Source organism: Zeus faber (genome assembly GCF_960531495.2).
Source record: "Zeus faber genome assembly, chromosome: 15".
NCBI classification, from domain to species: domain Eukaryota; kingdom Metazoa; phylum Chordata; class Actinopteri; order Zeiformes; family Zeidae; genus Zeus; species Zeus faber.
In genome coordinates, this window is record NC_137194.1 from 29702916 (window position 1) to 29721551 (window position 18636).

Below are 18636 nucleotides of genomic sequence, written 5' to 3' on the forward strand. Positions count from 1 at the left end.
AATTCATTATGTTGTAACTGAAAATTGCAGGGGTAGTCTGTATGTGCAGCTGTCCAATCACGTGAGCTCGATCAGATCATACAGTGTATTTGTCATTGACATACAGCAGATATACCTAATGAGACCAAATTATAAGAAAATTTGATTTCTCCGATCACGGATATAAACTCAAAAAGATCGGACGACTATGTAAAAGTTATTTAACAGTCAATGGTTTATTATGAGCACACAATTGAATGAAAATCCAAATCGGCCAAAATCGGAATAAGCCAAGAAAATTGCAATTGGTGCATCGCTAGTTGGTAAACATGTTCAGTAACTTTAAGTGATGATGCATTTCAAGCGGTATATCCTAATGAGATACATTTGTATATATAGTTAGTCGTAGTATCTTGCATATGATGTGATGACCTCGTTAGGAAACGGCTAGGATAACTGATGGAGTCATTTAGCTGCAGTAACTCAAACACAATGGAGACTTCCTGTTATACTATTTTGGTACTCAAAATATTTTTCCAAGGTTGGCAGGTTTGTCATTGATGCTGGAGGTGAGAGGACACGTGCTGGGGACATTCGCATGCTTCCACTTGGTTCCAGATACCAAAATGGCAGGTGAAGGAACTGGATTTACAGTATGTCTCGTCAAAACGTTATATTCCAATAAAGCATTCCAATAAAATATTCCAATATCCACTGTTAAAATAGATAAATTGCAATGTCCCAGCAGCTCACATCAAGACAATGAGACAAACTAATATTAAGGCAATACAATACAAATATAAAAAAAGGAAAAAGGCAATATATGGAATGTTTGTAAAATATACAGTAAACCTAACATTTACATTTGTAAAATATACAGTAAATGTAACAGCTACATTTGTAAGATATACAGTAAACCCAACAGTTACATTTGTAAAATATACAGTAAATGTAACAGCTACATTTGTAAGATATACAGTAAACCCAACAGTTACATTTGTAAAATATACAGTAAACCGAACAGTTACATTTGTAAAATACACATTAAACTTAACAGTTGAATTTGTAAAATATACAGTACACCTAACAATTAACTATACCCAATAAAAAAAATTAAATACAAATCTGTCAGTATACACTAAACAACAACAGATATGACCTAAGATGACAATAAATAAAAAATAAATAAATAAACAAGCAAATAAATAAATAAATAAATAAATAAATAAATGATTAAAAAAGACCAGAAAAATAAAAAGTAATATCATCAGTAATATCAGGGGGAAAAAATACAATTTAATTGAATTTAACTTATTATTCCTTGATGTTGATGTCTTAAGGATTTGACAACGATGTGGGAAAAAAAGACCATGTGCAGCTGCTTGTCTCAAAAGGCTTATGACAAAAACACTGCTGTCAAGGTCAACTGCACGAGGAACAGTATCTATAGCCAATGGATATAATGAGAAAAACAAAACAGTACTATATATATATATATATATATATATATATATATATATAGTACTGTTTCATAACCCTTACTGCCAAAGTTTTTGATTCACAATATCTAATCTCATATCTAATCCAGCTGCGGGCCCCTTCCATCGTGCAACGCCTGTCTCTCCTTTTTCCTCAGGTCCCCAGCTGGTTTGACCCAAAGCGCCCTCCCCTATCGGCCTCCCACTGAGAGCCATTTCTCTGTTTATTTACATGTCATTATAGTTAGGTGGTGGCAATATTAGTGCTGTCAAGAATTATTTGACCCAACATATATTACTGGTGGCCCCAAAACCCCCCTCCCTCTCTCTATTTCTCTCTCACTCTCTCACTCTCGCTCTCTCTCTCTCTCTCTCTCTCTCTCTCACCCACCCTCTTCCTCAGCAAGCTTCTGATCCTTTCTTCCACCTTTTGAAAATCGAAGGATACCGTTGAAAAATTTGTGTGTGTGTGTGTGTGGGGGGGGGGGGGGGGGCAAGGGGAGGCTCTTGGGTAGTTTCGAAGGTGGAGGCGGGGCTGCAGACTCCGTGTTGCCTTAATCTACTCCCTGTGCCACCTTCCAACATCCAACATATTACCCAGTTAAAATAAGCCGATTGCCGGATGCTCCCACTCTCTGATATCAGCCCTGTGGAAAATATTATTAACCCCTCCTTGGCATGGTGCATTTGGAAAAAAAAATTTGTAGGGGTGGGGTGTACTGCGTGTGGGTGTGGCCATTTTTCTGGGAGAAGGCCCACCGCTTCGCCGAGCTCAGACCTCCCTTGCGCGGCAATTTTTTATTTTTTATTTTCAGTGTCAAAGATGTAGTTCTCGAAAAATCTGCGTATTAGGTCATTTAGTAGATGCATTTTACCAAAGTGACCCACAGCCTATTAGTAAACCGATGGAATCGGCCACGCAAGGCTCATCCGGAGCAGTTAGGGGTTAAGTGTCTGAGCTCAAGGACGCTTCCGCATGCTACCAGGAGTGGCCGGGGATCAAACCAGCAATGATTTTATTTACTAGACGACCCAAATCTGGCTCCTAAGCCTTTTTGGTGCTGCTTCCGCCCTGAACGGTGTGGGTTGGCTGCAGAGCCATTTTGGCTGGAGTTTCCCCTTGTCTAATGATGCGGTGAGAGGCAACAGCTTGTTTGGTCACACGCTAATCACCGTCATCTGAGGCCCGCCTTGTGGGGTGCCCAGCATCTGTCATTGACAATCAAATGTCTAATTTGAATCAATTACGATTTTTAGTCAAGGCCCTCCCCTCGTCCTCCTCCTCACTCCCCCCACACGCTTTACCTCCCTACTCCCGTGTCGCTTATCGCTTACTCTTTTTCTTTTGATAGCTTTTTTTTACTAGCTTTTGAGATGCTTGAAGGTGTATTTCCCTAATTTTATAGGAGCTAGGCTAGTTGTTTCCCTCTGCGGCCTTGCATTGAGCTAACAGTGTTAGCATGCTATCTCAGTCGCTATCTCGGTTCTGGATACACAGGGAGGAAATTGGCATTGATCTTCTTGTCCGAATCTGGGTAAGATGAATAAAAAGTGGGATATCATTTTAATGGCTTTTATCTGCCAAATAATTTTCTATTTAGTGTTTGAATGAGCTTCAAAGTTGAATCATTTTACTGGTTGGTCAGTTAAAGGTCAGACTTGATATTATTCACTGTTACTGAGGGTTTTTTTTTGCACAAACCAGGGATGTTGTTGTCTATCTTGTGACTTTGTACACAATGTCCAAGATTAAACAACATCCCATTTTGTTTCGCCTCTATGTCAGAGTATGAATATATTCTATTCGTCTGCTGCTTTAAATTATTTAAATATCTTCTTCATGACATTGAATTGATTTTTTTTTTCTTTGCCAGCGTTGGGGGAGCTGGGATTTCAGGATTACGGTCTCTGACAAAACCCACATCTGCTTTGGGAAGAATGGCATTAACCAATCTCATAATTACCTCTGATTGCATCAGATATTCTCCATTCAACATTGACACGCTTTGCGATTAATACCTCGGGTCTTCAATTTCAACGAAGACAGTGATAGATCAAATATGACACCAATGGCGCGGCTGGCAGGCTTCAATTTCTTCTATGTGAAACGACTTCCTGTGTACAATGATAACTCGTTGAATTGTTTTAAATAAAAATAAAGAAATCCTCCGAAAGATTGACTGTATCCATCAACAAAAACAGTATATATCTCAAATGGATCCCAGATAAGATGTATAAGGGTGCTGCTGCGCTAACATCATATATTCTGTCGTGTTGCGTAGTGAATTACAACTTCAAACGCACAGAGGAGCACGGAGAGGCTTTTCTATACGCATGCCAGCTGGCGAGATGGGGGAGTAAAGAGCACCGGTGTGGGAGATGGCATTGTGGCGGCCTTTAGATAACCCTGGCATGTCTGGATGCCCACGGCCTTCTCATGGATCCCAGCAGGCTGGAAAAGGGGGCTTTAGAAGCGTCCAATCGGTGTATGGACTGGGGAGACTTATCCACTCCTCTTCAGTATGTGCATGGATTTTGTGAGAGATTTTTGTGAGATATTGTGATAGATATTAGCACCTAAACAATAGGAGGGGTTCTTTATCGCTTGGTAAAGAAAGAACAATTAAGTGCACACTGTGGCATAGGCATTTTCTTTCATAATTATCATAATTATCATATTTGGGTTTGCAAATATGTATTTACATTTCATCTTAAATTTCTGAGTTCAACATCCATTGTTACGTGCTTTACGCAATTTTGAAATAATAAAGCGCAAGTTGTTAATGTGTTCATACTGTCTCCCGGCACAATAGCGCCTTACTGCACCTTACAGCGCAATTTTGAAATAATAAACCGCAAGTTGTTAATGTGTTCATACTGTCTCCCGGCACATTAGCGCCTTACAGCCAGACTAGCCCTCCTTCTAATGGGTCAGATTTTTAGCCTGCAAGGCATCGCAACTAAACAGGATTCTGAAAATACTCGTCATGCTAGTTGCCGAGAAGATTTGCCCAGCTGCTAGCTGGGTGATGTATCTGTTTATATTCCGAACCCTCCCCTGTTTCAGCTTTAGCTATACCCCATAGGTGACCTACAATAGGATACAACTTGAAAGTCACATCAGTTAATGTCAGCTCCTACAGCAGTTGATGACAGCCAATACTACTACGTCTGATGACGTAATAATATTCACGCAGTGGACGCCATGACGATCTGACAAGGACTAAGAGAACAGGGGAACAGGTTATATACAGGTGGAGTGACGAGGAAGGTGAAAACAGTTGGCTTTATTGCTGAATCGGGTCACGTGCAGTGGCAGGACCAGAGTGGCAGATACAAGGAGCCTGAGAAAAAGAGGGAGAAAGAGACAGACCAAGACTGGGAGAACTGGGAAGAGAGAAAGCAAGAAAGAAAGAGAGAGAGAGACGTAGAAGGCTAGGTACTGAGAGAGAGGTCCCCAAGGGACAGCTCCCAGAGGTCCCACGAGGCAGAACACGCCATAGAAACAAAAACCCTCAAAACGTGCAGGTGGGTGGAGAGGGTCTGGCGGCGGGCTTCAGGGAGCAAAACACCCTCCTGTAGCTGTAGTGCAGGGGCCGGTGACAGCCATGATGCTGTTGGTGCAGCGGACAAACAGACAGGCACAGATTGGACATTCACAGCTTGAGACCAGGAACAAACTGAGCCTTGGCAGTGGCTGTTGACGGCTCTGGAACGGGCTGAGCCTCGGCAGAGGCGGCTGATGGCTCTGGAACAGGAAGGGAATGTGCCTCGGCAGGGGTGGCCGACAACTCGGGACTAGGAATGGGCTGAGCCTCGGCAGAAGTGTCCGATGGCTCTGGAGCAGGAACAGGCTGAGCCTCGGCAAGGTCGGCCGACAGAACAGGAACAGACTGAGCCTCAGCAGGGGAGGCCGATGGCTCAGGAACAGGAACGGGCTGACCTTCAGCCAGGAGGCCGGAGTGGCAGGCTCGGGGAAAATGGCAGGCGAGAGGTGAAGTTCTCGGACAGGGTTGGTGGCAGTCGATGTTGAAGCCGCCTCTTCCGCTTGTTGGTGGAAACACCGGAGAGCGGAGGACGCCAGCTGTCACATGAGTGTAGTATGTGTGGCCACCTCCGTTGAGAGTGACTGCACAGTGGCCACGAGCTGCTGCTGGTCCCAGTCGTGCCCGCCAGCATAGACTCTGGGACGCTGAGCAGCAGGGACTTGGGAACGCTGGGCAGCGGAGAAAGCCGGCAACCTCGGGGATCCTTGAGGCCAGAGTTGAGACAACCTTTTTCCCTGGAAGATCTTTTCTGAGGGCCCCCGGGAAAAATGACAAGGCGCAAATCCCAGAAAGGGAACTGCTGGGGACTTTCAGGGGCAGGAAAAGGACAGGTGAGCATCGGGCCAGGCTTAGGACAGGGGACTAGGCAAAGGCTAGGATGGGAGTCCAGGCTCACAAACCTGCATCTAACTGACGGAAGTGTAGGCAGGGGGCGAGCAGTATGGGGGGCCTGAAGGGAATTTTCAGGCCGGGAAACATGCTGGCAACTAGCGAGCCTAATGCTAGCAGATTCATTACTAGCAGGCTGGTGGCTAGCAGGCTAGTGGCTAGCAGCCCGGTGGCTAGCAGGTGAATCTCCTGTCAGAACTGGTTTTGATTTAGAGGTATACATATGCTGTCATCGTGAACATTATGAACTTAGAGTTTAGAAAGTGTTCTGCCTTTTTATTTACCAACCAAGCAAAAAAAACAACTAATATTTAATATCAATATGGAAAATAATTTATGCCAGGGTAATATGTACGCTCCAACACTCCTACACTGTCAAGAGAAAAAGCTAAAGAAAAAATAAAAGGTTTCCTTGCCAAAATACACATTGTTTAATCCATCGGTCGATCTACCATGGCGAGACAGTTCATACCTTCATCTGTGCAGACGATTGAAATTTGAACTTGGGGCAGGGCTCCCGGCCATCCGAGGTCCTTTCTGTCTGGAGTTTGCACTTTCTTCCTGTGTGTGTGTGGTTATGCTCTAGTTTCCTCCCACCGTCAGAGACATGTATGTTAGGGTTAATACTACTGCCAGTGTATATATATGTAAACAGCTGGAGTTGGTCCCCAGGTGCGGCATCGCAGCAACTTAGGTATAGGATGCATCAAATGCAGAGGTTTCCTTTCATTGTAGCCTACTTGTTCAAAGATATTGATTCGTTGGAGTCTTGCATCATTGCTTTGGGTTGCTGTACAGCTCCAGTCACAGAATTACTAGGAGCTACTCTTCTTACAACGGAGGCCAAACAATAGATCTGGTTTTCCCACTGACACCAGTGCTAACAAAACAGCGCTTAATTGGAACAGTTCAGGGAATTAACACTGTGTGAAAGGCACACCCTTTGTCTGAATGGTGCTATTTATTTATCTGAAAGGATGCACATTGTATCCGTTTACACTTTATAAACTTCCCTGGCTACATGGCCGTAAGGCAAGACAGTTCTTAGAAGTTGAGAATTAATTACTTTTCATATTACTATTTATATTGGAATCTATCTGGTAAGAGAGAGAGAGAGAGAGGGAATGCCTCAAAGCAGTGTCCTTTCAACTAGCTCCTATCTCATTTTATCTCTGCTCGCAGGACACTGCAATGCTTTGCGTAGAGACGGAGCTCTGGAAAGGAAAAAATAATAATGTAAGTGACAAGAGAGAGTGCTAGAGAGCAAGAGAGAGAGAATGACAATGGCAATGGCTAGTAGGAAAAGTTTAAACAGATCTAGAAGGGGATCGGCTTGGCGGTCGAGTTCCCTTTTAAGGCTGTAAGGTGGTAGTGTTTTCGATTGTGTTGTCATGTCTCAAAAACTCAACAAACTTGGTTGGAACGTGTCAAAAGCGGGTTTGAAAATGTATTTTGGATATAGTAACAATATCTGGTACTTGAACCCCTTCCTTAAATGCTGATACCACCACTCCCCACTCCCTCCGCCTTGCCCCCTTTTGCTATGCCATTACTTAACTCCTCCACCCCCAAATATTTGCGCCCTTGATCTGAGCCCCCGTAATTGATGTCAATGAGTTTATGCAAAGTATGAAGATTTGAATAATTTCTGCTTTTCAGACGCACAATGGCCCCGCACCAGGGTAACAGGCCACCTCCCTGGCTACCCTGAATAGACATGTCAGCCCTCCTGGGGGCACCCCACTCACCTCCTTGCCTATGTGTTGCACTTTCACATCTCCTGCGATCTGCGCACCCCTATTGTGAGGGTAGTTGAGGTGCTTTAAAGACCTAAAATAAAAACATCCACTTTCAAATCTCAAATGAAAGAACGTTAAGTAACGGAAGTGAGTGCAGTATATTGTGTGTAGTTTTCGACTACAAGATATGTTTGTATATGTATACCAAGAAAATTGAAACAAAATCCATTCTTGACTGAATGGATTTTTGTGCAATGAAGTGCAAAAATGAAGGAAATAAAACCGTGTTGTCTATCGCGAATGAAGTTGACTACCCCTGATCTGAGCCAGGTAACATAAAATTCCCACTGTGAAGTAACAATAGCTTTTAAGCAATTGTTGACCCAGTCAAATTGGTCAAAAAGGCATGACAATCATTGATGTATTACTTTTACTTACCCAAGGCACTGCTCTTGGGTTCAACACTCCAGCACACCACCTCACATTGGAAACCGTGCTATGTAAATTATTATTTTCCCATAGTTTTTCTACGCAACATTTTATGTGTGTACACCGCTAAAGTTGCCTGATCTGTACCTGGGATATCTTACAAGGTGGGTGCCCTCTTGTTTAGCAGTAGAGGTAGTAAGGGAGCCACAGGGCAGTGGAACATACAACATAAACCGCATGTTCAAAACTAGGCTCCTTCCTTACTGGGGGGTGGCGGAAGGGGAAAGTGCGTGGAGGTCGGAGGTCACACATTTTCAGCCACACACCATTCCAACCGAAGGGCTATTTAGAGTCTCCAACTAGACTAACCTGCATGTCTTTGGAAGCCAAAGCAACAAGGGTATAAGGAGTCTAAGGAGTCTTTGATTCAAAAGACCCCCGTCCCCTGATCTTGATCTTTGGAATTCTTCCTTTCTTTCTCAGAAAATCAAAATTTGGCTCTACAAATTAGGAACTAATGTTCCTTACATAATTTTTCCTCATTTCAAATACAACAGACTAGTACTGCATGATATTTGAGGCTTTATGCCACATCTCCTCTTATTCATCTACTTAGAATGCAAAAGATGCTATGCTCCTTTCTTTTCTTGCCAATTTGACCCTTGTGTGAAAGGGGGAAATCATTGACATAACATGTGAAATGGATATGAAAAGATGCTTTTGGAGCAAATTGCATATGACATGTGTTTTACATGTGTGACCCTTTGGTTCCCCACAAAGAGCTATATTTAAGGTCACTTCTCTTCTCCTTGCTGCATCTCTCCAGGTGATGAGCATCCTCAGCAACCCTGGAGGCAGTGTTCCCTCCCAGCCGCAGCATGACTTCTCCATCTCGCCGCTCCATGGCGGCGGCGGTGGGCTGGACGGCTCGCCCTCCAGCGGCATCTCGGCCAGCTGCAGCCAGCGCTCAGCCGAGGCCTCCATCAAGACGGTGGACAGCCTTCCCTCATCCCAGTCCTACTGCCCGCCCACCTACAGCACCACGGGCTACAGTGTGGACCCAGTGGCTGGATACCAGTACAGCCAGTACGGCCAGAGTGAGTATTTATAGCTGAGTTTTGTTCCAGACTTATAGATAATAGTAGTATACGTTTTACTAATTCTTTCACTGATTTGTGGGTTTGATGGAACAAACATCTGCGTGTAGCAGTTCATTTGCTTCCCACTTATTTTCCCCTCTTATTTTTGAGAAAGAGGAAATTGTCTTTCGAATAAGCGTATCGTATTTGTTGCAGAGAGACGGAGGCACTAAAATATAATACAATTTAATACACACATAAGATATAGGGTATACATATATATATATATATATATATATATATATATATATATGTATGTATACCCTATATATATATATATATATATATATATATAAAGCCATAAGATGGGTTTCATGTAACATGTTTATGGTGTATTGTCACCAGGCCTTTAATATGCTAACAGATGCTAACAGAAGTAATCAACGCAAACAGTAAAGCAGAAGTGCTCAGGTGTAGAATTGCAAAATAAATCAATAAATAATGAGAAGCTTCTGTGTGTGTGTGTGTGTGTGTGTGTGTGTGTGTGTGTGCGTGTGAGTGTGTGTGAGTGTGTTTGAGTGTCTGTGAGGGTTTAGGATTGGCCGAGCCCCCCCCGACTCCAGAGGAAACGGGCTTATACCGTATCATTTGAGACACTTGACTCCACTCTCGCTGTAATTCAGGAAACACCTGACAGATTAAAGCACATACCGTCACTGTGGCAAAGCTGTGTGCAAAATGTGTTTGGAGTGTATGTGAGTGTGTGCTTCCCCCCATTAGGGTGTGTTTATGCATGTGTGTGTGTGTGTATGTGTGTTATCAGATGGGCGTCTATCACAGCAGTGGAGGACTTTTAGTGTGTCTGCTCAACTGGGATTAAAGGTGTAAACCTAGTTGACAGAAAAAAAACAGCTTTTCTGAGAGGTCCTCACTAAACCCCTGCGTGTGTAACCCACACACACACAAACACACACACACACACACACACACACACACACACACACGCTCATCAGCAGCCATTGGGGTGACTGGCACCTTGGCAGACAAGCCAGCCCTCCCACAGGTGCGCCTCTTCCTACCGTTTCTCAGCACCAAATGACAGCTTCCTTTCTGTGCACACTAACGCTTACACATGCCAATTACTTACCCCCCCACCCCCCCCACCCCAACCGCTCCTCAGACAGGAGTCTGGCACACACACACACACACACACACACACACACACATGTATCTAGTGTCACTTCATGTTGCCTGCCGCCCCCCTCCTCTTTTCCCCAAGACGAGACTACAAGAGCGAGGTTATGAAGCACCTGAACTGGGAGGGGCATCAAAGGCGGCGACAGCCCAGACACAGATTTAAAAAACCCCATAAGTTTAAAAATGGAAGAAATAAGGCAAGTGCTTTATGGCAGCCGGTTTAATATCCACATTTAGAGCTGTGACTGTCAGCGCGATTGTGTGTGTGTGTCACGTAGGCTGAGCGATGCGCTATCGTCCTTTTGTTTGACTGTCGCTCGCTCCATCGCCCAAATTGACCGACGTGATAGGCTGCAATGCTCACGTGGGTCTGCCTAACAGACACGATGCTTTCTTGTACATTGGCGGTGTGAATAGGGATGATGGTTGTTTTTGGGCTGCGAAAATGCTGTTGCAAGTCATAAAATATGGAAACCGTGGGCCAAACTCTGTAGTCTCTGAACACTTCATGCAGTTTGTCTGGCAATGGCCGGTTTGGCCTTCGTTCAAAATGTTGCAATACTGCTGCTGTGGTGTACATCTCATAAGACCTGACAGCTGACATAAGATGCCATCAGCAAGATCTCAATACAGAATGACTGTCTGACTATATTATGAGTTTCAAAAAGAAGATTTAACCTTATGTCTTTTGGGCTTATGTCTTCAGGTCTGTCAGGCCTCAGTAGTAAAATGGCAAATCTATCATTGAGTTCATCCACAGTGCTACTTTGAAAGAGACATTTTGTAAATCTGTCATAAAAGACAGCTGAGTTGTCTGTAATTCCGGAGGTTTAAACCCAAGTCCCAGAGAGTGATTTAACGCTTACTGTCACAATCTCACTCCTTGAAGGTGGAGGTCTTCTCGAATGAGAATCCCAAAGGCCAAACCTGAGTGCTGAAACACCTGTTTTCCCCCTTATCAGCCGTACCATCAGTTAATTTGTCCCATAGGCGGCTGAGGCTTCTTCTGACATACGCCAGACCATGGAAGGGCAATTACATGAGAATTTTAAAATTTGGCGTTCAGGCATCCAAGAGCTCTCGTTGGGCTTCCTTTCGACAGCAAATCTTACTTCCTGGAAAAATACTTATTGAAGAGCAAAGTGGAACCACCCCTACGACCCTGAAATTTGGTGGCTCTGTGGTTAAGTCGTAGCCTTGTTGACCTTGTTGACCCTCCGCGTCCGCTCCCACTCAAATTGTCTGTAATCATTACCCCTGTAACTTCTAACTCTCATCCTATCACAATCTTAGTCCAATGTGTGGGTTTGTGTGTCTGTGTATAAGTAGTTTAGGCAGCGCCCGGGGGGGGGGGGTAAGAGGCAGATGAATAGCCCGACCTTGCCACGTTGATACGCACAATGACCCTCCTTCATCCCCCCGAGGGCATGAAAGCGCACACATGCTTACGATAAAGATCTCTTCTTCACCACCCCTGTGTCACACAACCTTGCAACTCAACAGTAACAAGACGGAGATATTGGTTCTGGGAAACAAAGCTCAGAGACAGCAAATTTCTACTCACCAGATCAGTTTTTTATCATTTAAAACATATAAATAAATCTGAAATAAATCTGAATCTGAAAGAAATCTGAGGATTCCTGCCACATCATCATATGCAGAAAAACTAGCCACCTTGATTACTCTAACACTCTCTTCTCTGGTCTTCCTCAAAAAAACTTCGGTCTCCTTCAGTTTATCAGAAATGCCACTGCAAGAGGTATGACAAGAACTAGGAAAATTGATCACATCACTCCTGTCCTTAGATAATTTCACTGGCTTTCGATTAAGTACAGAGCTGACTTTTGATCCTCCTCATCACTGTACTATTGTCTAAATAAAACCATCTAGATCAGTCAGATCATCTGACAGCCACAGCCAGGTCATCCCCAAGACCAAACCTAAATGTGAGAAAGCATTTAGCCACTACGTATCCCAGAGCTGGAGTAGACTGCTGGATGACCTGAGGAGTGAAACCAGTTTGAATGCTTCCAAAAGTAAAATGAACACCTTTCTGTTTTGTCTTGCATTTGAGTAGAGCACCTGTGCGTGTGTGTGTGCTGCCATTTTCATACAGTTTTAATGTCGTGTTGATGTAAAATTACATTGAGTTGCTCTGTCCATGAAACGTGCTATACAAATAAACATTGGTTGATTGACATTGATTGTACTATGTAATTGTTTTGTTGTTGATGCAGTCAACTTAATACTTAGGATTTGGTTTTTACATTTTTTATTTTATAGTCATATAGATGCTCATGGCCCTGTATCTATGTGCATTCCTCAGCTGCCGTGGATTACCTGGCCAAGAATGTCAGCCTGTCCACCCAGCGCAGGATGAAGCTCGGGGACCACTCGGCCGTGCTGGGACTCCTACAGGTGGAGACGGGGCAGGCGTATTAGTGATTCAACCACTAATACCCCCCCCCCCACTTCACCCTTCCCCCCTGCCACCCTCTCCCCTAGCCCTTTTCATAACCCATGGCCCAAAGCACCTCAGGAGAGACGGCGGCACCGTTTGGACGGACGAGACTGTCACGAAACTGGCACGCCGAAGTGATCAAAGGAAACGCTGACAAAAAAACAGGCATTCCATGGAACCACTCCTGCGCACCTCCTTTCTCCGAACCACGGCCGATGTTCCTCTATCACGTGGAACAACCTTTATTGAGGAGGCCGGGAGGACCCAAATGGTCCCACTTCAGTCATTTGGTGTCTTCTTTCCTTTGAGGGTGTGGCCTGCCTGAAGGACCTTAACATCCCCTCTTTTCATTAGCCATGCTCAGCGGTCAACTCGGTTCGACCACATCATTCCACATCTCCGTATTTAAGTGTTATGACTTTTTGTCTTAATGTTCTGTTTATTTGTTTTTGTTTTATGTTTTATTAACTGTGGAGTTTCTTATTATGATTCCTCTCCACTGGCTGTTTACCTTCTATTTTTGGGTTGTCTTTACTGTGGAGGGGCTGGGGAGGTGGGCGGTTTGGCGACGGATTTTGAAATGGATGGAGTCTCACTGCCAGGCAAGGTAGCGTAATAACCTCTGTAATCGTTCCGAGTTGTAGGGGCAGAGGAGGCTGAGATGTGTAATTCGGAGAGAGGAGAGGTTGAATCCAAGTTCCCCAGCCCCCCGGACTCATTGTAAAATCTCTTCACCGTTATGGTGGTGGTGATGGGGCGGGGGGGGCATAATTCTCAATCCTCCCTCTTTTCCGAGGCATTTAATCACAGGCACATGGTGTATTCTTTGGGAGATTTGATTTGATCCACGGACGCCCTTCTGTCAGGGAAAATTATACATCTACAATCCCACCCATCCCACTCCCACCATTTGCCATTGCCCTCGTTTGAAAAGCTTACCACGGTTGAGGTTGTTCGGGGCCGAACGGGGGTACTTTTTATTTTTTCTTGAACTAAATGTATCATTCCGAATGTTATCATTCCAAAGTACATGAAGTACTGAACTAAAGTATGTCTCTTTCGCACTATCGCATGTTTGATTCCATACATTTTATCACTGTTCTAGATATTAGACAACATTCCAGCGACCCCCCTTTACCCCTTGTCATTACAGGTATTAAATGAAATGTAAACAGTTTGGGGTTCAGGGGTCGTTTTCAAGAGGTTGATAACCATGTTACTAAATTTCTTCCACATGATATCGGATGATATGATAATAACAATAATGACAATGATAATGTAAATAAAAGGAACCTAATATTTCACTTTGCACACATCTTCATCATCTTTTTCTTATTTATATTCCTTTGGGTAAGGGAGTCATCGGGGGCTCCAACGCCTCATTTCCAGACGTCCTGCAGCACGGTATCTCAGCAGAACCTCAAGCCGAACCTTCCAGAAAACCTCCCCCTCCCTCGTCTCTGTCCCTTGTCTCTGTCATGGGATGTGGCACAAGATTTCTTACCTTGTGCGTATTATTTTTTTCTTCTTTTTTTTCTGTTTACGCTTTTCATTCAGCATGTATGTATAATTACCATGGCATAATTTATTATTACCTGTATGAAGTATTAGAATAGTGGGAAACTTGTATTGGCATTTACTCGCTGTGTCAACTGTAACACTGGCGTTTACTGTCTACTGATTAAATGTCGACGACTGGACCAACACCACCAGACTATACATTTTTTATTATTATTATTATCTACTATTGACTTTACTATTTATACTATTTACAGACTGTAAATTGAAGCATCGTGCTCCCAAAACCGTGATTCTCTGCCAGCCGGCCTGCATCTCCGGATCACAGTCACTGCCAAAACTGTGCGTTCATATATTCATTCTCACATTTAATATAACTGTAATGAAAAAGGATAAAATGGGACAGGCTTCCCTTTTGTTTTATCAGCAGCAACAATCAATTGTCAAAATCCCACATACTTTGTTCTCACGTAAACATTTTTTTTTTCTGCCCCCGCCAGTCAATTTTTGAATCTTAAATTCCTTTGCTGTCGCGTTAGTACATAAAACCAAATTATGATCTAATCCTGCCCCCCACCCCTTTTTTGTAATCTACATTTCCCCTTAAGGCTTTGGTGTCAAGTGCATCTTGACAGCTCAAGTGATTGAAGATACAGCGCCCCCCCTTCCCCCGAGCTGAGCAGAATGAATGAGACAGTGTTAATGAGGACGGGCATGTCAACAGAGACGTTCAGTGTGTGACCTCACAGAGGGGGCCAGTGTTAGGAGCTGTCAGCGCCTCGGGGGCCCGTGCCCGAGACCTGACCATAAGGAACTATTTTGGGGACAGTTTCATACACCGGGCCCAAGCATCTCCATTAGAGCATGAAATAAAGCTCTAGGAGACGAGTTACTCGAGATTAACAACTCCGTTTTGGTATGAAAGCATGTAAGATGCTTTTAATTACGGGCGCACTGAGCAGAAAATCATAAAGATAATCTTTCACATAAAAAAAAAACAGAGACAAGATGACAAGTGGGACGTTGTTGAATTGCTTCCATAAAAAGGGACTCATTTGAGCCAAAAAACATACAGAAAACAACAATGTAAAAAAATACTTTATTATTTGGAAAAGCCCATTTAAACTGCCTAAGGGAGGGACTTTTTTAGAAATTCCGTTGTGATTCATTTATATCTGATGTGAGATTGACACCAATCTCCACATGATATCTCCGTAACTAAGAAAAAAACCCTCAAAAATCCACGGTGGAAAAGGATTAAGCCTTGACAAAGGACACATAAGGTTTTATTGGGCAATATGATCAGCAAAACTAACTTAACACTATTTGTTAAGCGAGTAGTGCAAAACGTTCACACAAATTTAACATATTGGTGGCCAGAAGGATGTAGGATGAGGGAGCAGGATTGTCTCTGCAGGGATTTGTGTTAGTAGTGGCTTTGGATGTTGAAAGCTTTGCTCATTCCAAAAAAATAACGATATCCGTTAGTAATATTTCTCTTCTTCTTTTTCGTGTTCTTATTAATACAGTATATGAATATACACCGATCAGCTACAACGTTAAAACTACCACTAAAAACCACTAAGCTCCCTCTTGTGCTGTCAAAACAGCTCTAACCCGTCGAGGCATGGACTCCACAAGACCTCTGAAGATGTCCTGCGGTATCTGGCACCCAGATGTTAGCAGCAGATCCTTTAAGTCCTTTAAGTTGCAAGGTGAGGCCCCCATGGATCTGGCTGGTTGTTCTAGCACATCCCACAGATGTTTGATTGGATCGGACCCTAACCCCAGCCATCCACATGATGTAGAAGAAACATGATTCATCAGAACAGAACAGCTGCTCCCATTGATCCATGGTCAAGTTCTGATGCTCACGTGCCCATTGTAGGCGCTTTCAGCAGTGGACCGGGGTCAGCATGGGCACTCTGACCGGTCTGCAGCTATGCAGCCCCCTACGCAGTAAGCTGCGATGCACTGTGTGTTCTCACACTTTTCTATCATAGCCAGCATGAACTTTTTCATCAATTTGTGCTACGGTACAGTCTGTGGGATTGGACCAGATGGGCTACTTCAAGATTCAAGATTCAAGAATCAAGAGGTTATTTGTTACACACATATACATACAATCATACATATACAGTATGCAGTGAAATGTCATGACACCCGATGATTATGCACAATTAGCTCTATAAGCTCTAAAAATACTAAATTCTGCATTATCAACACAAGGTGCTCCTGTAGGCGGCAGCAAGGGGCGCCGCCACAATCGTGATTCTGGGTTCTATAATTATATAATAGAATTAATTGTCTGTGTTGTATTAAATATATTTAAATTTAAATTTTTAATTTTTTAAATTTAAATTTTATTTAAATTTAAATTTAAATCCCCCTACATGAAACTTACCTCGTTCCCCTCACACATCAATGAGCCCATGGGCGCCCACGACCCGGTGGCGGGTTCACCAGTTTTCCTTCCTTGGACCACTTTTGGTAGGTACTAACCACTGAATACCGGGAACACCCCATAAGACCTGGCGATGCTCTGACCCAATTACAATTGGCCCCTGTCAAAGTCGCTCAGATCCTTACGCTTGCCCATTTTTCCTGCTTCCAACAAATCAACTTTAAGAACTGACTGTTCACTTGCTGCCTAATATATTGGACTCGTCTTTTAATAATAAACAGAGAAATGTTCTCCCTGTTCTCCCACCCATTGCTTTCTTAACCGATCACAATTTGCGCACTGACGTTTTGCCAAACTACTGTACATTTTCAAATATTCCATCCTTTATTTTGCTTGTAGGACGCATCTTTTGCCCTCACCACGTGCATACGTATGTGGCTATGCAGCAAGCTAAACACTCCCAGAAAGTACCCAAAGACAGGAGCTCACTTTTGGTATCGTAAATAGAAGCGGTGTAAAACTGGAAAAGTCGAAATATGCGGATAAACGATCAGTCTCTATGCAGATGAAAATAACTCTTTAATACGTTGTCATAGCTCCTACACTGTGTGCATACATTAATTACGTGAATGAACTCACGGATTGTGCTTTCTTATGGGCAATGACGAGGCTGATGGAAAGATGCGTTAATGTGACGTGATCAGTTTGACTGTGTGTGTTTCTGTCTGGCTATCTTGTATGCCTGTGTCCTGATGTCATACTACCATCACAATGCTATGATGACACAGCACAGACTGGGGTGGGGGGACACTCCCCGCCTGGGAGCGAAACACTCCCCGTTTTGCATCTGCAAGATATCAAACCAACAGAACCTTAGGGAGTCCTGCTTTACAGTCCTCTGCCCTGGAGTCGCTGGGCAGAAGAAGGACAACCTCTGTGACGGGCCTATCCTTGCTTATCTTTACCTCACTCTTCCTCACCTTCCCGTTGTTGCTGGTAAAAACTCTCGTGATGAGTCCAAGGGACCAGTTGTTCCTCTTGGCCTGGTTGGCTCACAGTAGGACAATTTCCCCTTCCTGCATATTCGGTGCTTCTCCATTTGCGGTGTCCCTGCAGGTCGCCGATGTATTCCTGTTTCCACCATTCTCAGTAAGATGTCAGCCCTGGTGCTGAACTTGCTTGTGGAAGTGTCTGATTATCAACGTGGTGATGTGGTGTTTTCCGGGAACCAGTACTGGTGTGGGCCACCTCTGGAGCAACCTTTGCTTTTGCCAGACGACCTCCGACTCTATGGAGGCTGTGTTGGTCGATGAAAGGGCAGAGCTTGCTAAGCGGACTTCGGATGGGGACAGGCCTACCGTTTTGGATGAAGCTGATCTCCTCCTTGTAGACTTCACTCTGCACCCCTCGAATGATTCTCACTTTCACTTGGTTGAGTTGCTGTTTGGAAAGGGGTTTGTTGCCGGCATGCCAACCGCAGCATGGGTTGCACCCAGATGCTTGAGAGAGAACTCCAGCTGGAGAAATTCCGCACACTGCCAAGCCCCATGGAAAGGTGCGTAACACAGACAGTAACTTTGGGGCGTAGCTCCACATCAGTTCCAGGGTTGATGAGGTCGAAGCCTGCCTCAGGTGGTCAACCCCCCTGAGCCTCAGTGAGGAAGGCAGGTCCGTTTAGCCAAGAGGAGAGGGCTAGCTGATTGCCTGGGATGGCTCTTGTTGCCTAATCAGCAGGATTTAGATCCGTGGGAATGTAATGCCACTGACTCGCCTGTGTGGACCCTCTGATGCGCTAGACTACGTTGTGAACAAAGACGCAAAACCGTCTTGTCCCATTGTCCCATATGTAACCTAGCACAATCTTGCTATCGGAGAAGAATCTGACACTGTCTAGTTTAGAGTTCAGCTCCTGTAAG

The 18636-nt window shown here is 44.1% G+C and overlaps 1 protein-coding gene across 4 annotated transcripts in view; it reads left to right on the forward strand.

The window, feature by feature from the left end:
* The window catches only part of LOC307240776 (paired box protein Pax-7-like), a 74783-nt gene extending 60300 nt beyond the window's left edge, over positions 1 to 14483 (forward strand). For all 4 annotated transcript variants that reach the window (XM_080014629.1, XM_080014631.1, XM_080014630.1 and 1 more), the window contains exons 8-9: positions 8888 to 9158; positions 12664 to 14483. In XM_080014629.1, the coding sequence (XP_079870755.1) occupies positions 8888 to 9158; positions 12664 to 12779 (387 nt within the window). In that variant the 3' untranslated portion in view covers positions 12780 to 14483. The remainder of the gene's footprint in view (positions 1 to 8887; positions 9159 to 12663) is intronic.
* The last annotated feature ends 4153 nt before the right edge of the window (positions 14484 to 18636 follow it).